The 23,200-nt window shown below is 39.2% G+C and overlaps 1 protein-coding gene across 6 annotated transcripts in view; it reads right to left on the bottom strand.

The window, feature by feature from the left end:
- Positions 1-23,200, bottom strand: part of TPR5 (Tetratricopeptide repeat (TPR)-like superfamily protein) — a 365,268-nt gene that overhangs the window by 69,882 nt on the left and 272,186 nt on the right. For 4 of the 6 annotated variants that reach the window (XM_089427716.1, XM_089427738.1, XM_089427722.1 and 1 more), the window contains exons 9-12: positions 18,436-18,513; positions 18,115-18,300; positions 17,912-18,006; positions 17,720-17,817 (exon numbers count right to left, since the gene is read on the bottom strand). In XM_089427716.1, coding sequence (XP_089283842.1) covers positions 17,720-17,817; positions 17,912-18,006; positions 18,115-18,300; positions 18,436-18,513 — 457 coding nt within the window. Of the gene's footprint in view, positions 1-17,706; positions 17,818-17,911; positions 18,007-18,114; positions 18,301-18,435; positions 18,514-23,200 lie in introns of all 6 variants that reach the window. The other 2 variants (XM_089427733.1, XM_089427727.1) reach the window with 2 other exon arrangements.

The following is a 23,200-nucleotide window of genomic DNA, read 5'->3' as shown; positions in this document are numbered from 1 at the left end:
ATATAGCACATGTCCAAACAACTCACTGAAGAGCTTCCTCAACCACATAGCTTCACAGGAGGCCATACTAGTAGCTATGTATTCGACCTTGGCGATGCTCAAGGCAACCGATTTCTGCTTCCTGCTCATCCAGAATATCGCAACAGAACCCAAAGAAAACAACATGCAGAAGTTCTCTTGCAATCCACCACACTGCCAACCCAATCAACATCAGAATAAACATGCAGCCTCACATCTCTAACAGTGTATCTCAGTCCATGAGTGATTGTGCCCCAAAGATATCTTAGAAGATTCTTGGCCTCAATCCAATGTATATGATAAGGCTCAACCATATACTGGCTCAATGTGTTAACTGCAAAACATATGTCAGGACAAGAGATTGCCAAGAACATCAAGTGCTCCTATGAGTTGATGATACTCAGAAGCATTTCCCAATTCAAGTCCAGCAGCACTACCACATAACTTATTAAAGTTAAGTTCCATCAGATTAGTCACAGGCTTGCAATCCACCATCCCAAATCTTTCCAATATCTTCACAACATATTTTCCTTGAGGAAAATTTCACCTTGCTTTTGCCAGACCTCCAATCGTAGGAAATAGTGTGTCAGTCCTAGGTCCATCTCAAATTCAGAAGCCATCTCACTCTTACATTTGTGAATGAGAGGGTCTGCACTTCCATCAGCTCTATGCTTGATTTTGTAGAGCCACTTAGAGGTGACAACCGATCTGTCTTGGGGTCTAAAGACCACATCCTAGACATCATTCTTCATAATTGACTCACATTCTTCATTCATAGCATCCTTCAATACTTGATGCTTCACGGCTTCTTCGAATGATGAAGGCTCATTTTGAATAGTGCTCATGGTGACCAAATATCCTTGATACCTGTTCGGCTTCTTGCTTTCACGGAAAGTCCCCCTTGGTGCAATGTGTCTCTCGGCATCTTCAAGAGTCTCCCTAAGCCATGAGGGTCTCCTTTTGGAGGTGGAGGGTTCATGAGGAGGAGGATCAATAGGATTTATAGGTTCATCAACATCAGGCATCGTTTCAACTTCTTTTGCACATTTATTTCTAGTGTCAGCTTCTTTGTCTTTCCTTAGGATAGGAAGGTTGTTGATCTTCCTGAGGGCCATATCTTCGTCGAAGGAGACATCATGAATTATCTCAACTTCCTTTTGACCGGCCACATAAATTCTATATCCCTTAGAATTTTCACTATAGCCCACAAAGATTCCTTTATTCCTAGATGCACCCAATTTGCTTCTTTTCTCTTTCGGCACATGAAAATATACGGGACTTCCAAAAATTCTAAAATGACAGACATCAGGTTTCTTACCAATGAAAATTTCTTCAGGAGTTTTGGAGTCCAATGCTTGATGAAGGCATCGATTTTGAACATACACGGGGGTATTTGCAACTTCAGCCCATAGGAACTTCGGAAGGTTTTGATCATGAAGCATGGCACAAACTACTTCTACAATAGAGCGATTCTTCCTTTCAGCCACACCATTCTGCTCAGGAGTGTATGGCATTGTAGACTCCCTCTTAATGCCAGCTTCTCTACAATAATATTGGAATTTGGATTCGTACTCGGTCCTGTTGACCCTGCTGCCTACACCTACCTATAAGTCAGTGAGAAAAAGCCTTCAACCCCACAAGGTGTGGTTGGTGGCAGGGAACTTAGAGAAGGGGCTATCACACTAATCCTGACTCTCTCTATTTGAGCTATCTCCTAGGTTAGCTAAGGGGGGTTGACAGGACCGTAAAAACAGTAAAGGAGATTTTATGCTGAAACTGTAATTATTTTCCTGAACTCTTACAAAATTAATTAACAAATTATCTAACAGAACTGTTGAGGGTACCTACCTGTGCCCTTGCGGTTGATGATGCCTCCAACTCCCTGCTTCGGTTATCAAAAGACCGAATCCACCTAGCCAAACTGAGCAGAACCTGGCTACTCAATCCAGTAAGCTTCTTAGTTGAAGCCGACTGTTCCCCCGTGCCCAGAACCTCAAAACAATTTAGGCTCTTCTTGTGGATGATTTTCGTAGATGATGTTCCTCTTCCTTAAAATTTTCTTCCCTCCATCCCCCGTAAACTTCTGCTTGGTGGCCTTTATCTGATTTCTTGGCGGTGGCCACTATTCCACCAGTTAGCTAAGGGGGGTTGACAGGACCGTAAAAACAGTAAAGGAGATTTTATGCTGAAACTGTAATTATTTTCCTGAACTCTTACAAAATTAATTAACCAATTATCTAACAGAACTGTTGAGGGTACCTACCTGTGCCCTTGCGGTTGATGATGCCTCCAACTCCCTGCTTCGGTTATCAAAAGACCGAATCCACCTAGGCAAACTGAGCAGAACCTGGCTACTCAATCCAGTAAGCTTCTTAGTTGAAGCCGACTGTTCCCCCGTGCCCAGAACCTCAAAACAATTTAGGCTCTTCTTGTGGATGATTTTCGTAGATGATGTTCCTCTTCCTTAAAATTTTCTTCCCTCCATCCACCGTAAACTTCTGCTTGGTGGCCTTTATCTGATTTCTTGGCGGTGGCCACTATTCCACCAGCAGGCCACCGCTTAGTCTCCTGGTGAGACCCTCCCATGTCACGTATCACCTTCTTTATCTCATTTTATGGTCACGTATATATATATATATATATATATATATATATATATATATACTTAATGATTTAAGAAATGACATTTCTTTATGTTTTTAGTGAAGTACTACTTTTTTTTTAATATTAAAATTATAACATTATTTTAAGTACCCTTTTAATTAATTTCTTATATATATTTTTAATCATTTTATTAATTTATTAATATAATTTTTATTAATAATTTGAGATATATAATTCATTAGCCCTCTTTTAATATTTACCCATACATTACGCAATATAGGTGTTGATGGATGAGTAGAACCTCTATTCGAAGAAGTGTCATGGTATTTAGTACTTATAGTTAATTTAGTATATAAATACTAGTGCGGTGTATGCGACACATGCATATGTAGCTATCATATGCATGCATCGTATGCCTGCTATTATTCTTGCGTTCTCTATATTTATAGACAGGTCGTCACATACACTCCCTCTTCAAAAAGACTTCATCCCAAAGTTAAGAGTTTTTTTTTTTGAATACTTTTAGGTTTACAACTTTAATGAACATGTCTTACTTCAATCAAGTTCCCAAGCTATTACAAAATCACCCTATCCTTCCTAATCTCTTCCGCTCCCATCCTATCTGTCCTCTACTGGAGTATGCCATGGCGTTAGTTTTACTGACCTAACCATTCAAAAACTCTAAGGATAACAACATCGGTTATACCGACCTGATTCCCAGTAGGCATCTGGCAGTCATCATCACACGTCTAGAGGAGTGTGATTCACACAGTCCTCCCATGACTCCAGGGTTCAGAGGATAAATGGTGGGCAACACCTCCACCCCTCCCAATAGAATTAGGGTTAATACCCTATCATAGAATCTCTTCGAGCCTTAATTGTTCTGAGGTTCTGTCATCACGTGGTCATTTTGGTAACGGATATTATCTGCAATCATACACTTGTCCATGCATTTATAAAATGTGCATTAACATATTCAAAATAACTTATATATAATTCACATATGACAACTACAGTATAACATATTTTGCCATATTCTATTCATGTCATTGACTTTCATTTAAAATGTAATTATGCTTTGATTTCTATCCCATCAATCATATTGGTATGCATAAATAAAACAGAATTATAATATCTTAATTCCCATCAGAAGTAAAATCATTTAAATGTCTTAAACTTTACTTTGACAACTATAATTTAGTAAGATCAATAACATATTCCGTCTTGGTATCCATGTACCAGCAGAATTTAAACATATATTATGTCACAAAAATTCATGTTTATATATGATCATACAAAATGGTTCCGAGTCTCTAATTTGCAGTAAAGTAAATCTATACAAAACATAGTTTAAAGTTCTTCAAAATTGACACAAATTAGGGTATTTTCGACATATGTCCTCTATATCTTCCCAACTAGCTGATCCAGAACTATACTTGTCCCACTGAACCTTAACTTGGTCTACCAGACGATTCATGAGCTGTCGAACCCTACGTTTCAGTATACGTAATGGTTCGACCGATATGATTCCCTCGTCCGATACCTGCAGTTCCTTCCATTGAAGGTTATGAAATTGATTAGCTATATAATGTCTTAATACAGATACATGAAATACATTATGAATTTTATGCAAGTAAGGTGGCAGTGCAAGACGATAGGTGACAGGTCCAACTCTTTCTATGACTTTAAATGGTCCAATAAATCGGGGTGACAACTTTGTCCATTTTCCCAATCGAAAAGAACATTATCTGTGGAAATCATCCACAAGAAGAGCCTAAATTTTTCTGAGGTTCTGAGCACGGGGGAACAGTCGGCTTCAACTAAGAAGCTTACTAGATTGAGTAGCCAGGTTCTGCTCAGTTTGGCTGGGTGGATTCGGTCTTTTGGTAATTGAAGCAGCGAGTTGGAGGCATCATCAACCGCAAGGGCACAGGTAGGTACCCTCAACAATGTTGTTAGATAATCTATTAATTAATTTTGTAGGAGTTCAGGAAAATAATTACAAGTTCAGCATAAAATCTCCTTTATTGTTTTTACATCTGTTTTTACAGTCCTATCAGGGGTGTTACCTAATGAAAAGTTAAGTTAAAAGATGTGAGTTTCTAGGAGAGTGTTATAGTGAAAATGGATTACTTTTAAAGATTTATGGGCAAATATGAAGTGAGCAACTTGAAATAACAATGCCAATCATTAATATGATTAAAAACCATAAAACCAGTGTCTTATAAGGAATTTGCTCAACAATTTAAAGATATATTTGCTCAAAGTAAAATGCAATGCTCTCAAAAGAGAAAACAAAGTAACCCTGAAATGTAAATAAGAATTGTTAGCACAAGATATATAAGATACAAAATGCTTTTGAGATAATCAACTTTATAAATCAAAACATGTGAAGCATATCTTGCCAAAACCCAAAAATTAGTAATTAACTTGGAAATGTAAAAGAAAGGAAGTGATAAACCAAGACATCAATATGCAATTAGACTTGAAACATGAAAAGAAAACACTTGTTTGAAATGATTACAATACTTGCTTTCGGAATAGACTTTGCATATGAAAACTCAAACCATCAAGAGACAAGTAAAGTAAATGTAATGGAAAGTGCTATTGGTTAATTTTATTAATTAGCTCGACAACAAGATTACAATTTAACTCTTCAATCCTCAAACCTCACCCTCGCCCAATGATATGGATCTCACAGTGAGGAGTCAATAAAAGAGTAGAGGATCCCTAAGATATCTACTTCAACCAACTTATATTGGAGGTAAAATTTTAATGAGGTTTGGAGCCTTCCTACACTAAAATGCCTAGATGAAATGCAAGTTGTGTTAATTCCCCAAATTAAAATAATGATACATGCAAATGCTTCAAAGAGATTGATTTGTAATGCTTCAAAATGAAATAGTGTTCAACATAAGTTGCAATTATAACTTCAATTGGAGGAATAAAATTAGCTTACAAGTGTTGCATGTGTTTCATCAATGAATTAAAATGATACAAGTAATTTTCTTGAAAGTAAAATTTGTTTCAAATAGACAATGACAATAAATTGCTCCAATATTCAAGATATCAATGTAGCGTAAAATTGAAGCATGTATTCAAGTGTTCATGAAACAATTTACCAAGGTGAATGGAAACGAATCAAAGTTTGTCACGAATATAAAATGCTTGCATGTAAAGGATGAATTGCCCAAAGTAAAGTGTAAGCTTGTAGCTCCAAGCAACAATGAGAAATAAAAGGCAAAACTCAAATGAAATTGTCACAAACTTTAACTTAATGAAATGTGATAGTGAGGTTGTGTTAATTCCCAATTAAAGTATGCATGTAAGTGAATGAAGTATGAAAGCTTAAAACCATGCAAATGCCAATCCACCCAAGAGAAGCCTCCCTCTAAATGGGGAGATAGGATACCATGGGAGAAATCCCAAGCTCCCACAAGCATATTAGATATTTTATTAATATTACAATGAGAAGAGGGCCCTTCAAAGTTCTCAACTATACTTCAAGGAGAGTCCTCACAATAATTGCTTGAAACTTGGACACTAGACCTCCTTTTTTGAGAAAGTAGTGACAAGATTTCACAAAACTTATGCAAGGGAAACAAGGTGTGAGTTTCCTCCAAATGCCACGGCTTAAAGAGTAAAATGGGCAGCCCTCTAGTGAACTCGACTTGGCCAAAATAAGCCTCAAAAGGGCTCACGACATCCTTGGAAATCGAACCCCCAACACTTGCCAAAGGTCTTGCAAACACTTGTTAGAGGTTGCGGGAAGTTGCTCTTCAAAATCTGCCACACAAGAGTTAGCAAACAATCCAAAAAATGGTTGCAAAATAAGTTGAGTATTAATGGAAAAATCAACAAGATAAAATGTATATGTACAATTATAATTTACAAAAGGCTAAAGCTAAAGAGTGAGAGTAAACTCTCGTCTTTGCTTAGCCATCTTCAAGCTCTTAGATAGCACATGAAAAAAATGAAGTACAATGTTTTTTAAAAGAAATCTAAATTTAGAAGTTCTCGGCTTGTGTACAAGCTATGTGCCGAAATCTCTGCAAAACCACTTTGTAAGATAAGACTATGAAGGTTCCAAGAACAAATGAGAGCTCCTTTAAGAATGTATCAAGAGTGGGTTGGTCTCTCCAAAGGCTTCCCCTCACGCTTGATTATGTAATCCCAACAAGATGTTCCCTCTACAAAACTTCAATAAAAAATTAGTTCCATATAGATTTAGCAATAAACAATGATAAGAAACTCTAGAGATTTATTTAAAACCAACTAGAGCATTCTATACCTAGAGCATACTTCTAAATCAAATGCCAATGCAAGATAGCTCTACATTAACAAATCTACAAGAGCATATGGAAGCAAATTAAATCAAAGCATGAGTAAAAAGAATTATACCAATGCTCAACAATTCATCACACTCGAAAAGGAGGAACACCTCATGAATGAAACCCCAAAGTCTTTATTGATATTTCTGAAAATGTACAAAGCAGCAGCACTTCCGCAAGCACAATAGCTAGTAATAATCTTATACAATGTGAGAGCCCATGGCTCTATTACATAGAGAGTTGGGAGCAAATCCCAATGAAGAATGACAATGACAAATGGTATTGGAGCCAATCTCAATGTAGAAGTGATTAAACAAGTGGCATGAGGTAATAATCCCAAAGAAAATTTTGAATTTGTTGAATGGAGCTTCAATGCGAAGTGTAAAAATCGAATTCTGGCAAGTGGACATCATTTTCTCTTTCCCTTCTGTGCCAAATTCAAATTTTATGGTGGAATGACAAGTGTATATGGGTGGTAACCCATGTGGGAACAATTTCCCACAAAATTCTCCACCAAATATTCTCCCAAATCCTCCCAAATGTGCAGTAACTTCACAAATTCGAATTTCCAAGTAGCATTTTCATTTAATGCCAGAAATTTGATTTTATTTGAGCACATGTCCTTTCCTTGATTTTAGGAGTCCACATCACCTTGGGACTTCACTTTAACTCCCCCATAATTTTCCACCTCATTTCCACGACATTTAGCGTGTGGATATTTATTTTTTTCCATTTATTTAATTTCTGGCTTAATTAATTGCCAAATTTCCCACTAAACTTAGGAAAAGTGGGGTTTGAGGGTCCAAAATACATTATTAATCCCTCAAAGTGTGTCATTGTAGAAAGTTGAGGATGAGAGGTGTAATTTTGATTACTCATACCCCATACAACTTCTCTAGACTACACTTATTACAATTTAAATACAATTTTATTTGCAATTTTTGACCTACGGGAAATCTAAAAAATTAAAAAATGATTACCTAGACCTAACCAAATTCCACGAATTTTTTTTGTGTGATCTAGCATGGTAACATACATCAACTCTAGACACTAAGATGTGTTAGGGGCTCAACCTTCAAACTGTCACCCCGGCTTTGGGATAAAAAGTGAGTGAAAAAACCCAGAAAATTATCCACCTCTAAAAAAGAAGGGATAATTAACCAGATAAAAAAAACACTCCAAGGTGTACTCATTTGCTGATCGAGTCCCAACATCCTAGGCCTATTACAGACTCAAAACTCATCAACACTAGTATCACTTATTACAATTCCCTGTAGGGTGTGGAATCTGGGTACAAGAAAGATGATGAGAAGATAGAAGTAGAGTTAAAAAAACTTTGTTAATTGATGATATCTAATGGTACAAGTGTCTTTTGGATCATCCTTGGATGTGGAGTCTTCATATAATCATAAGGTGTCACTCCAGTGGTCAACAGGTCCCATTATCAGTCCTCAATATCTTGATTTTCTTCTTGGATGGGTTTTCAATCAAGGCTTTGAAGTGTTGGAATCAGGGGAACACTTCATCCTTCTTCTTCAAGAAATAGATCCGTAAAGGTGAGATAATCGTAAAGGTGAGATAATATAAGTATCCTCCCAAAGAGTTTATGGGCATCATACCAGATATGTCGGAGTGGATCAACTGCAATATATTTGTGGTCTTGCTATTACTTGAGGGGAATGGTCCCCTTGTAAGTTTTCCTTCGACACATCCTGGACATACACCTTCATGCTCTACTTTGAACTCGCGCACACCTGTCACCATCTGTCTCAAATCGGGTAGGGCCTTATAATGAAGATGTGCAAACCTCCGATGTCATGGTTCAAATTGTAGAGATGTGTCGCAAAACATGGCTCCCAATGGACTTCTTCCAACTTGATACAAAGTGTCAACCCTAAACCCAAGAGTAAAAGCATCTTTAAAATTTGTTTTCCAAACACATACCTTTCCATCGATGAATGCCACCATGAATCCTTTGTCCTCCATAACTGAAATGGACACCAGTTTCTCCTTGAGATTAGGTACATATAACATTTCTTGCAAATGAATAGTGTTACCTTGATTCAATTGAAGGGTAACACTCCCTACTCCCTCCACAGGATAGGTAGCATCGTCTCCAAGGATGATCTCCAAGTTTGTCTCATTTTCTATGAGAGAGAGGGCTTCCTTGTATCTGGTGAAGTGCCTTGAGACACCACTATCAACCAGCCAATTTCCCAAAGTGTCCGAAGGAGAGGCAATGGAGAGAGCCAATATAAGACAGTAGTATTTTTGCTTATTGTTAACAACATTGGATTCTTCATACCTAGAGTTCCTTGATTTCTTGGAGGGTCGACCATTTCCTTGATGTTCCACATTCCTTTTTCCTTTTCCATTGGACCTGCGATTCCTTTGATCGTTGTTGTTGAAGTTGCCCCTGGAATGGTTGTGATCATCATCATGCGATGTGTCCCTTCTATTTGGACACTCCCTTGCATAGTGGCCAAACTTATTGCAAACAAAGAATCTTCCCTTCCTTCCATTTTTGAATCCTGATCTTCCTTGACTTTGCTTGTTTGAACCTGCATTGTTCTTCCTCTTGGCATGAACGGAGAATGCAGTGGGGTTGCTTTTATTAGAAGGCATTTCTTGCTCCACCATTCTTGTTTCTTCTTAAATGCATCTTGACATCAATTCTTCGAACTCTGGAATTCAATCATTGTTGAGTATGGTGGTTCTAAATACATACCACTCAGGTGGGAGTCCTCCAAGGGTGGTGAGAGTAAGTTCCCTATCAGGAATGACCTCTCCAATCGGGAGAAGATCATTCTTGATCTCAATAATCCTCAAGAAATAGGATTGAATGCCCTCGTCCTTGCCCTTCTTAATATCGTCCAACTTATTCTTGAGAAATAGAATTTGATTAGCATTACTAACATTGAACATAACGACCAACCTGTCATAGATCTCCTTGGAGGTCTTCAATTTAGAGATGTAGGCCACCAGATGCTTGTCAAAGGAATCCATGATAATCTTTTTTGCTTTGACTTCAGTCCTATTGTACTTGATCTTCGCAGTAGTCGATGCATTTGAAGGAGGTTCAGGGATTTTACCCTGCACATAGTCCATTACTTCTTTTTCTTCCAAGGTCAAATCAAGAGACGTCTTCCATCCATGATAGTCAGATTTATCATGGAGCTTGTCTTCAACTAGGAAGTAGGATGAGGAACCCATTGAGCCTTTTGTCCTTGTCCAACTGTCTTTGGCGATTGCTCTTTCACTCTTGCTTGGGCTTTGTCTTCACCTCAACTCTGATACCATGTTAAAACAATGGTATGTTCTATGCTTTAGAGCAATTTTACTTCACTTTCTTTATTAGCCCAGTATTGATATTCAAATTAGCAATCACGTCAACATGATAGTAAAATGCAAATAGAACATAAACATGTTGATTTGGGGTAGCATCGGATGTGCTCTAGCCATGAAAATTAGTGGAGAGGCTAAAGCACATGAGATCTCCAAGACCCAAAAATGGTTTGGGGAAATTCAATCCAGTGAAGGAGATATTAAAATAATTAATATTTTTAATGGGTTCCTAAGTCTAAACTTAGTAAAATAAAAATATTAATAGGTATTAATATAAAACTGCGTTATAGGGTTCTAAATGACATGGATCAAGCAAAATCTAATCCTAGCCATTGATTAGAGATGTAATCTCGGTCGTTGAAGACTCAACAGAAAAAGTATAATAAGAGGCTTGAGGGTCAGTTGGAGATACACCACAGTGATTAGTCAATTCGATTTTCTAGAGCGAAGTTTGCTAAGAGAAATCGAACCAGTGATCAAAGTTGCAGCGAGGGGCAGTGAGTGCATAGCAAAGAGGCAGAGATAGTGTTGGAAGACCAGCGCAGAGGTAGAGCAGGAGCCATGCAGAGGCAAGCAGTGACTGCAGAGAGGGCCAGAGAGCCAGAAAGATTGCGCAGAGCATCAGAGGGCTGACGCAGAGGGTTTCATGCTGACACAGAGGCCAAAAGGGCTGACGCCATGCCTCAGAGAGGCGTTGGAGAGAGTTTTGTGGAGCAGACTTTCAGAATATCTGCTTTCGAAGAGAAGTATTACTGCCAAATAGATTTCTCTGTAGGACGAGTCAGTTTGGCACCCAGTTGTACTCAAGAAAAACTGCTTAATAATAAAACCCTCAGAACTGCTGCACTAGTTTTCCCAAGCTGGGTTTTTCCAAGGACGATTTTCCAAAAATAACGGTGTCCCTTGTGTGTTTGTCTATTTCAGTTGATGATCTGTAGATGGTTGAGACTGCATTTGTGTTTATTTTCAGTATTTATATGGTTAAATAACTTGTTAAGGAATAAACAAGTAGGTGAAATAAACCAGATAGTGCAAGAAGAATTTGTAACAAATTAGACTTAGAAATTCCAACATGGTATCAGAGCATTGCAGATCACAGGAGAGTTGAAGGCACCAACTGAATCAGAGAATTTGCAGCAAAAACAGTTGTCCCGAGTGATAAACATTGTTCCCAAGTAGAAAGCAGCAGAGAAGGGGTGATGCAGAGGGCATGCGTCATCAGTTCAAGCCAGAGAAGGGGTCAGCGCAGAAGCAGTGAGAGGCAAAAGAGGCTCACGAAGAGCCACGTCATCTTGCTCAGCCAAGTAGGAGTGACGCAATTGGCTAGTGGAGCGATTCAGCCACTACTGGGATTGCAGAGAGCATAGAGGCTCAGTTCTTTAGTTGCTGGGGCATAGGAAGCTATGGTTAAATTGTGGAGTGTGAAGCTGATGGGGTGTTGTTGATGTTGAAGCAAAACAGTACCTAACGGGACAGAACCAAGATTGAAGGGAATCGCTACCTAGGCGGATTTCTAGCCAAGAAATCTAGATTAGTGTTGAAGGAGCAAAAGAGATTAGAGAGGTGCGATTCAACTGTTGGCAGAAGGATTTCCAGGAGGGAAATCGAGACTCAGAGGAAATCTAGAAGAGAACTTCCAGAAGGGAAATAGAGACTCAAAGGAGTCGAAAAGAAGAGCAAAGATGGCAATGAACGGACTGGGGGATAAGGACAAGCTGGATAGGGCGTCCAACTTTGTCATCTGGAAGGCTAGGATCATGTTTGTTCTGGATAGACATCGCATCAAGGCGTTCGCCTTGAGAACCATGGCTATCCCAATCGACCTAGCTGATAACGAAAGGTATGAGGATGCGATGGTCAAGACGAAATGCATAATCCTTGATGGGGTCAAGGATCATGTCGTCCAGCATATTGCCGAGAAGGACACAGCAAAGGAAATGTGGGATACCTTGAAAATATTATATCAAGGCACTTTCGTGCAGAGGAAGATGCTACTCGAGAATCAACTGCAGTCGTATCAGATGTAGAAGGGGGAGCAAATAGATCACTTCCTCAGCAGGTTGCAGGAGATCCGGGACCAACTGACTTCCATAAGGACCACGCCAGATCAAGAGTTAATGGTGAGGACCGCCCTAAACGCAATCTCCAAAGAGTGGGAGACTTTTGTCCAAAGCATTTTGGGCAGAGCAAATCTTCGAGGATGGGAAGAATTGTGGGTAGCTCTTCGCTAAGAAGAGATCAGACAGTTGACCAAGATAGGAAATTGCGGCAAAGGAGCCCGGGTCAAGAAAGAGGAGGAAGAGGATGTGGTTGTGGCATCTGCGAGGTAGCAAGGGAAGCAGAAGAAAAAGGACCTCTCCAAGATTAAGTGCTTCAACTGTGGGGAGTTGGGCCATTATGCAAGCCAGTGTCCCAGGAAGAAGAATAAGGGAGAGGTGTCTGACTCCAAGGCAGCGCCAGCTAAGGCAGAAAAGGAGGTAGAGGATGATGACGATTGTGCCATGAGTGCTCATTTACCTCTAGAAAAGAAGTGGGGTGACATCGGGCTGTAGTCAGGAGGACTATAGGAGATGAGGGACAAGATCCTTGAGATACCCAAACTCTTGGATCATATCCAGCTACGGGAGCCTCAAAGTGACAGTAGCAGGACGGTGGATGTTGATAGAAGCGGATGCGGATGAAGCGGCAGAGAGTGCTAGAGTGCAGGGATCTATAGCAATGCAGTGGGGGTTGCAGCAGTGCGAGAGGCACAGAGGAGGTTGCAGCAGTGCAGGAAGGCACAGAGATGCTTGCAGCAGTGGAAGAGGCACAAAGATGTTGTAGCAACATAGAGATAGTAGAGGGAGCACAGGATGGCAGTAGAGAGAGCTTCGACATCAGGAGGGTTTCTAGCCTGACAATGATGTCAGTAGTTGGGTAGATTAGTTACCATCGTCTCAGTAACTAAGTTGCAGTGCAGTAGCAGTGGTAGTGCTACGGGTAGCATGATGCAACATCAGGAGAGAGGGTTGCAATGCAGATGCAGTGTTGGGAGAAAGGACCAGCAATAGCACAAATGCAGAGGAGTTGTCGTACAGATGTAGCAATGGCAATGGTAGAGCCATGGGCAGCAGTACAAGATGCAATAGTGCAGAGGATGTTGGGCAGGAAGGCCAAGCATCAGCACAGGTACCGGTGCTAGATGATCAAGGTGATGCTCAGTAGTGGAGTATTACTACAACACATTCCTCGCTAAGAGGGAGTGTTGATTTGGGTTAGCATCGAATGTGCTCTAGCCATGAAAATTGGTGGAGAGGCTAAAGCACATGAGATCTCCAAGACCCAAAAATGGTTTGGGAAAATTCTCGATGAAGGGGATATTAAAATAATTAATATTTTTAATGGGTTCCTAAGTCTAAACTTAGGAAAATAAAAATATTAATGTGTATTAATATAAAACTGAGTTAGAAGGTTCTAAATGACATGGATCAAGCCAAATCTAATCTTAACTGTTGATTAGAGATGTCATCTCGGTCATTGAAGACTCAACAGAAAAAGTATAAGAAGAGGCTTGAGAGTCAATTGGAGATACACCAGAGTGATCAGTGAATTCGATTTTCTAGAGCGGGGTTTGCTAAGAGAAATCAAACCAATGATCAAAGTTGCAGCGAGGGGCAATGAGTGCATAGCAGAGAGGTAGAGATAGTGTCGGAAGACTAGCACAAAGGTAGAGAGGCAGACGCAAACCCACCAGGAGCCACACAGAGGCCAACAGTGACTGCGCAGAGAGCCAGAGGGCCTACGTGAGTGACGCAAAGGTTGTAGAAGTGACACAGAGGGCTAGAAAGGCTACGCAAAGCATCAGAGGGCTGACACAGAGGCCAGGAGGGCTGACGCAGTGCCTCAAAGAGGCGTTGGAGAGAGTTTCATGGAGCAAACTTTCAATATATTTGCTTCCGAAGAGAGGTATTATTGCCAAATACATTTCTCTGTAGGGTGAGCCAGTTTGGCACCCAGTTGTACTCAAAAAAAGTTGCTTATAATAAAACCCTCAGAACTACTACACCGGTTTTCCGAAGTTGGGTTTTTCCAAGGACGATTGTCCAAAAATAACGGTGTCCCTTGTGTGTTTGTCTATTTCTTTTAGTTGATGATCTATAGATGGTTGAGATGACATTTGTGTTTATTTTCAGTATTTATATGGTTAAATAACTTTTTAAGGAATAAACAAATAAGTGAAATAAACTAGATAGTGCAGGAAGAATTTCTAACGAATTAGACTTAGAAATTCCAACAAAACATAAACAGTAGAAGACAAGCCAAGACAAGAGGACACAAGATGTGGCACCAGCTAGGGACAAACCCCAATGTGGGGAAACCCTTGATTAAATTTTCTTTTAGTCTTCAATAGTTCAGCAGAAAGAGAGTACAATTTACAAATCTGATAATTTATAACAGCAGCAAAAGAACCCTAACCAGAAAAGTTAGCACTGGTCAACAGGGCAGATTTGACCCTCAGCAAATCGGTCAACTTCAGTCAACTGCAACCTCCAAAGAGAAAGATAAAACAACCCTCAAAACAGTCAAAGTCTGGTCAAACAACCCACTTGCAGTCAACCCTAGCTGCAATCAACATTAGTCAACAGTCAACGTTTAGCCTTGATTTTTGTGCCCAACCCAAACAAAGATAGCCCTCACAGAAACGCAATCAAAGGAGGTCAACGCATGCTGGTCAACGCTTGGTCAAACTGTCCAGAAATTCGATCTCTTGAAATTTCGGCCTCCTGAAATTTCAAACATATGGAGAGAGAGAGGCCCAGAAATCCATACCCAATCAATGAGGGGAGAGAGAGAGACAAGTGTAAAGATGAGTGTGTCCAAATGAGGCTAAGGCATCATGTATTTATAGCAACATTAAGGATGAATAGACGTGATTGTTGGGCTTCTGAGCCTACATAACTTAGCTGGCCGACCTTGACAATTTGTCCATAATCAAAATAAATTCATAACTTCATTTATACATGTCAAAATCGGATGATCTTTAGATCAATCCTACACCTCTCAGAGAGAGGAATCCAAGAAAAATATCAGTTGTCATAAATAAGATGACTCATGTGGAGTTTCAACCTAGTTGCCAATTTTAACAAAAAGTGTTATGGAGGTGATATGATTATGCTACCTACCTTCATCCCTAGTAATACTTAATGGCCTAGTTCGAGACACACTTATCTAAGAAAATTATGTTCTCCCAATGGTTAGATGAGACAAAAAGGCATATTTTTTACTTAGTTAAAACTTATAGATAATAAAGGTAAATATCTATGTCACAACGCATTTACAAACAAGTCAAAATCATCAACACCATTCTAAGCTAGGAAACATGGAATCATAATAACTATAAGGAATCATTCATGGAGTAATGTCTACAAGCACATATGAGATGTAGTGTTGATGGAGCAGGAACTGATATACCACTGAAATATGAATTTGAAGCATAGGTGTATGATGGAGTGTAAGAGCAAAGCAAGTCTAGATCTGAGACGCTGGAATAGGAACCTCGTACATGAAACAACATCACACTCATTAGAGTGTGTCTCTAAGGCAGTTACCATGAAGAGGCAACACCCTCCAAGAAGGGAACCAAAAAATAAACCTCCCCATCTAAGTGGATCACATTATTTTCCACATGGCAAAACATTCAGTTTACAATACCATTATACATATCATTGTATCAACTTACATCAGCAGTGTTCCATGCAAGACCTAAACTGGGCATTTATATATAGTGGACATACGAAATGTGCCAAATGAGTCATGAGCCAAATGAACTCCCACCTTGGACTTTCCTCCGCCATACCTCTATGTCGTCCCTCACCTATTTTGTCTCCAACTTAGGCCTCCATCTACACCAATGTTGCACAAAGCGGAAGCGTTTTTTGGAAGCGGGGACGCCGAAGCGTCATTTTCCAAAAATCTAGGAAGCGAAGCGAAGCGTACGCGGAAGCGTCTGCTATATATATATATATATATATATATTTGCATTTATACTCAAAACAAACATCACAAATACCAAATTAATTGTAGAAGACATGAAAACATGCATATTTTTGCATAAATCAAGATAGATATAACATCCATTGTACATTAATGATCTAGAATCTAGATTCTTCTCCTCTTGTCTAGCCTTTGCCTCTACCTCAATTGTCTAGGGATATTAGTCAAGACTCAACATTGCCCAATTTTGATCGAACTACCTAATTCAAGACTTAAAATATGGAAGAAAAAGCTTAACATGTTTGATCGATGATTTTGACTTGATTGAAAGGTAATTTTTTGCTAAGGGCGTGCCGCGTGACAAAGGAGTTCAACAATTAACACCACCAACACTAGGGTACATATAGGGCTTGGTGCTCTTGATTAAATGCTAATCGCATACCTTCATACTTGATATAATCTAATGGAATGCCACAATCCCATTGATCCTGAATTCCTGAAAACTGTTAAGTCTACTGAATTTTGAATAGGATATGAAATTCTATTTTCTCCATATGAAGTCCAATGAGGCTGGAACCACTCTCAAACATCCTGAGTCATTTCATGGTAATGTTAAAAATTTAAGTAAAAGGATGAAAATGAAAAATAAAGGAGAATGTCACTTTTACTTTAAGAATTTAACATTACCATGAGGGAGCATCTGCTATATTTATATTTTTTTGCCTTCATTTGTCACCCTAACCCAAGGTGGACCCACCTCCAACAAGCAAACTCACCTAAAATAAAATAAAAAAATTGAAAAAAATAATTTTCTAAACGCTTTTCCGGAAGCTTTTCTGGAAGCGTACACTTCCTCCTTCAAAGCGCCACGCTTCCGACGCTCGAAGCGCCGTACGAAGCGTGCTTCGGCGCTTCCGTACAACACTTCCAAATTTCCAGGAAGCGGCTAAAAAAGCCGAAGCAGCACTTCCGAATTTAGAAGCGCCGCTTCCGGCCAAGCTTCCTAGGCGCTTCCGTACGGGACGCGCTTCGGGGCTTGGAACCGGGGGGGGCGCTTTGTGCAACACTGATCTACACTTCCAGTCTTAAGTTTAATTCACACTTTTGTCTCATCTTGTAATAGGTTACTTTAAACCTTTCCTACTGCATTATCTTCTTTGTCCTATTTATTTTCATTTATTTCTCAGTTTTCGCTTTACATGTTTTTAAAATTTGTATTATTATCTACACTTTTTACAAACTCTTTTCCTTTTCATTGAGTTTCCTCATGCATCTTATTTTCCTCCGCTATAAATTCACTGATTCAGCACTTGAGGCTTCATATGCAACATTTCTCTCTTTCTTGTTTTTCATAGCTTTAGATGAGTAAGTGTTCGCCTAAAACATTGGGCAGAAAACCATTCAAAACATCAAAAACAAATTATGATAATTGTACATTTTTACAGTACCAGCTTTGTCCTTTGTGGAAAGGCACATTATTGTCATGTCAAACCGGCAAATCTTAGTCAGATTTTCGAGAAACTGAACAGCAAAGTCGGCATTTTCCCTGAAATTTAAACATGAATCATTTAGAACAAAGTGAAATCCGATTAGATATTCATCTGCATTTAGAGAATGAAACCTACTGCATAAAGACTTACATAAAAAAGTGTTCAACACATCGGATGATGTCCATCAACAACAGAGCTGAGAGAGCATCCTTAAATATTTTTGGCAAAGATGTTGGATCTATGATCTAGAACATCAACATAAAACTCAGTAGTGAGAAAATGCATAACAAAAAATTCTCTGAAGCATACGAACGGTAAATATTCCATCATTTATATTTCATTGCTTCCTGAACCTTTAGCAATTCAGCTTGTGCAGAAAGATCTCCTGAGAATATTTTCCACGTGGCCTCAAACTCATATGCTGTTTTTGGAGCAGTCATCTTCCTTGCAACTGCACTTACAGCACGAGAAGCTGCACGAGCAGCAACTACCTGTGTCGATGCCAGTGTGTCTTGCTTTTGGCTATTCTTAGAATTTATCTGTAAACAGGCAAAAATATAGGAAGTAACAGACTGTACCACTATATATGGAGAATCAATGTATTAAAAACCAAGTCTTAAGATTTCAAACTCCACAGAAAAAGTTGAAGTCATCTTATTTGCAACTACACTTACAGCATGAGAAGCCATAGAAGTAGCAATTACCGGTGTTGATGCCAGTGAATCTTGTTTTTGACTGCTATTAGAGCTTATCTGTAAACAGGAGAAAAATTGTGCAGCAATTTAACTGTCACTGTAGATGGACCATTAAAATATAAAAATTTGAATAGTCAATGTCACTGCTAATGTCCAATATAGAACAATATCTAACCTAGGACATGGAATAGAATAGCCTAAAATAAAGTAGATAAGGAGGAGGCATGGCAAACATAACATCTGCTCAGGTATCACAGTTTACAACATGTAAACTCTGGCTAGTGTTTCATTAAAAAGGAAAAAAAATACAACTCTCATATCACTCAGGAGTAAGATTTTCCTATTTCTAGCCTGGGAGAAATTATGATTTTCTTTGCAGGAGGAGAAAATCTATCTTTTAAGTGACTTAGATATGATTTCAACCACTGATTTCAAGTGAGGCAAGATCTAATCTCGACTGTCAACCACTTCAGAGATTAAACTCAGGGATTTGACTTAATGAAGTTATAAAATAATCCTAACGAAGAGATGAAAACACACAAGTGGAGGAAGTGATTTACTCTATAGCGAGAGGCTCAGCTAGATTGAAGAGGAGGGAGGTGTTGGAAAATGTAACTAGGTTCACTCTTCATAATTGTGCTTGAAGTCAAAATGTAATGAAAAGAATTATTAATTTGAATTGACTTATTAAAGCATGGGTTTCATGCTTGGGTCATTTGTATAGGTCAAGCCTCCATTGTAGGCTTTAGGTCATTGTCAAAGTAAATGTGTGAAGACTCCTCCATCCATCGAAATCACCTTGTTGTTGAAAGACTCCTTCAAGTCGGCCTCAAAGGAACTTTCATAAAATAAACTCATGTCGGCCTACAACAAAGACGCAACTCTTCATAATCTCATGTCAGCCTATTTACTATGGACGTACCACTATATATACAAACCTGGGAACTTTGCATTACACCAATTCAGAGCTTGCATTTCAGAGAATCTTTTTCGGTGATCACAGGATTTGGGTAAGGATTTCATAGAGCAGTTTCGGTGATATGACTGAGATTACTATCTCGGATCTCAGAGAAGGTTGCGTTGAAGTTTGGGTTCAGTTCTTTTACATATCACAGTGAATGTGGATTGCAGTGGAGACAGTTCAGTTATGTATTATAGTGACTCAATGTTATTCCTATCACAGTTTTGGTGCTCCCTTGATTTCAGTGATCACACTTTGGTGATATTACAGTGTGTTGAAGGAAGTGTAACTAGGTTCGGTCTTCATAAATGTAAGTTTGACTTTTGTATTTATTCAAGAAAAGAGAAATTATTTTTATGATACTTGTCAATGAATTGCTTGCTCATTGAATTAGGTCAAACACATGTTTAAGTGCTTCTAGGAAGTCAGGAGTCAAATGTATTTATGTAAGACCCTTTGAGGGCATATTACACTATGTATAAAATAGCATAAAGGTCAAAGAAATACCTCCAAGACAAGTGCAAGTCCTCTCCATGCAGCAACGTCCTCCTCAAGAAGCAAAACAAAGAAAATAATGAAGGAAAAGTCAAGTTGGCCTAAGGACAGCTAGTCGACCTACAAGTCAGCCTAAAAGGAGGGACAGTCCTCTATTTATAGAGGCTGTCCACTCCAATACAATGCACTCAATGAGCTCTGAAATCCGCAATGCAAAGGAGGCAAGAAAAGAACGAAGAAAGACGAAGTAAAGGGTCTACAAGGGCAGCGAAGGAAGAGGCTACAAGACCGAAGGTTAGAGGGCTGTTCTAAGGGTAAAACACAGCCACACGTGTGAAGGAAGGAGGCCTCTCTGCGGTCATAACAGCAGCAGTACATCAGTCCCATACTTATCACTGTTTGGGCTAGAAATTAAGGTCTATAAGGCCTCCCTCTAAGAGTGAAGAAGAGACCCTCACAAACGAAGGAAGAAGGAATAAGGCCAAGGAGAAGAGGACTGTTTCTAGGGCTAGAAACAGTCACACATGCGGAAAAGAAGAAGATAAGTCTGCAGCTGGTAAACAGTCCATGACATATCATTGTTTGGGTAAGAAATCAAGTCTACAAGGACTCCCAAGCCTAGCGAAGGAGCCTATCTCTCTAGTGAAGGTGGAATGACCCTAATTCACTAAGGGTACCTTCTACACATAAGAAAACTAGGGCAGCAGAACAACAGTACAGTCATACACCCATACATCAAGAAGGATCTCACTTAAGAAGTCTACTTGAGCAAGGGATAGAAGAGGAACACCTCATCTAGAAGGCTCACTCAAGGAAGGTCTATCTCTAGACAAGAAACAAAGGAGGAGGACAAAGTGTCGGGGAACGAAGTGCCGGAAGGAGGAAGCCTATGTGCCGGGGAACAAAGTGCAAAAAGGAGGAGAGGACTTGACTTGTGCTTGGAGGATATTCTAGTCAAGGGTCTAGGGTTTGGCAGTGATCAATAGAAGCTTCAATAAGAGAAATTCACACAAGGGTTTTCCTCTGAAGAGAAGAGAGGTTTTGGCCCTGGCAGAGAGCCAACATCTTGTGTTCTTGTTCTTATGTTTTGGTAGCAGTTTCGTGAAGTACACACACATGCAATAATAAGAAGAAGAAGAAGATTAAGCTAAGAAGAAAAGTAAAAAGACTCCACAAATTGTTATCAAGTAACAAAGAATCACACTACACCTAATTTGATGTAGATTCTTCAACATGGTATCAGAGCAAAGGTGACACATCAAGGAAAGGGCAACTCAAGAACACTCATCAAGGAGAAGCATCTACAAGGTTGAAGCATCAAGCCTAGAAGTCTCAATCACTTCAAGGACAAGAAGGTCTACAATGCATCAGTCATCAAGAAGGTCTACATAGCAAGGAAAAGAGCCTTACATAAAAGCACCTACAAAGAAGAGCAAATTGAAGTAGGACCTACATCAAGCTCCAAGTCATCAAGCAAGTGCACTTGAAGAAAGCAACTTGAAAAACATCAAAATCCAAGGAAGGAAGGCCATCAAGTCTTCAAGGAGGAAGCAAATCCATTACATCTCAAAAATCTATCAAGTAAGTACATGTCCCCTTCTGAATATACATCAATGTCTTTTTGCAAGGAAAGCAATAAAGTGGTAGGTACCAATAACCTTCTTGCATGAAAGAAGAGGACTGATCTACGTCTCAAGGATAATAAACTCCTAGAACATGTCAAAGGGAATATCACTATCCCTGCTAAGGAACAAACTCAAGCCTTAGCCAAGTACAATAAGGATGAGACAAGAGCTCAAAGGATTCTGATAGAATCAATCAAAGACTCTCTCATTCTCTATGTCTCCAAATTTGAGACATCGAAAGCAATTTATGATAAGCTAGTAGAGCTATTCTCGATACCCACAACTGGAGAAGTAATATCACTGAGGAATGAATTGTACAAGATGAAGATACCAAAGGAAGGAATAGCTCCCTACTTCATGAAAATCTCTGAAATGAGAGATCAACTTCAAGAGCTTGGGGAAGTCATGTCTGATAGAGAGATGACAATTGTAGTACTCAATGCTCTACCTGAGGATTGGGGCAACTTCACATCAAGCATATATGCCAAGAAGGAAGCAACCACTCTCAGTGAAATGTTGTCTCTATGCAGGACAGAGGAAACTAGACTTAAGGCAAAGGAAGATGTGGCATCAAAGGAGCAAGCATTTGCTACAATGGCCAAGAGAAAGGGTAAATTTGGCAAGTTTGGTCCACGAAGAACAAACAAAAAAGACATGTCCAAAATCCAATGTTTTGGATGTCAAGAATATGGACACTACAAAAGGAATTGTCCTAAGCTTAAGAAGGACAACAACAATAACAAAAGAAAGAGGGAAGAAGCTCACATAACTCAAGAAGTGAAAGAAGAAGGAAAGAAGCAAAAGAAAGAAGATCCTTCGGATCTCAGCTATGACTAAGTCAAACTATTTACTTCAAGACTTCTTTCAAGTTTTTGAGTAGTGTAGGAGCATGTAGGAATATTGCATGGCTAAAACCATCCTCTAGAATCTAAAAGCGTGATGTACATAGAGTTCTAGATACTCATGAAGATGTAGCATTTATAATAAGAATAAAAATGCATGGGCATAAATATCCTCTAGAATATAGGAGCATGGCAGATATAGCTAAAGATATTCATGTAGAAGAAGCATAGCTAGTATAGGACCTCATCCACGATGAAAGAAAATTGATCATGATTAAGAATATAAGAAGTCCTCTATCGTCAAAAAGAAAGGAAACATTTGCAAGGCAAGGGTCTTTAAGATCATATGATGGAATCTTCAAAAGAAGGTTCATGAACCAAAGCAGATGTCTCATTGGGAATCTCACTCATGGGATTCAAGAAAAGGATGATATGTAGGCAAGCTAAGATGGAGCAAGAAGGGCCACACCAAGGACAACCAAATCAAGCTAAGATGATCAAAGGAGAATCAAGATGAGGTATGTATGCATCAAAGTTTAGTCATGTTATCATTTGTATAATATTGAGTCATGGTAATAGTTCTATAACATGATCAAGTATGAAAGAACCTCTTTCACCAAGAACATGCTCGAAGCCATGTACTACAATGCAATGAAGCTCAACAAAAGAATATGTTCACATAAGGAGTATAAGATCGCTGACTACAAAGCAAGAAGAAATGTTGACTAGTCGAGGAAGCAAGCAATGAAGAAATGCTCTCACAAGAAGCATAAGATGGTTGACCTATTTATCTAAGAAGAAGCAAATGAAGAAAGAGATCA

This window comes from Pinus tabuliformis, chromosome 6, assembly GCF_031772625.1.
Source record: "Pinus tabuliformis cultivar Carrire ecotype Pingquan chromosome 6, CPIR1, whole genome shotgun sequence".
Taxonomy (NCBI): Eukaryota; Viridiplantae; Streptophyta; class Pinopsida; order Pinales; family Pinaceae; genus Pinus; species Pinus tabuliformis.
Note: the sequence above shows the minus strand (reverse complement) of the source record. Positions and strands in the feature narration are given on the sequence as shown.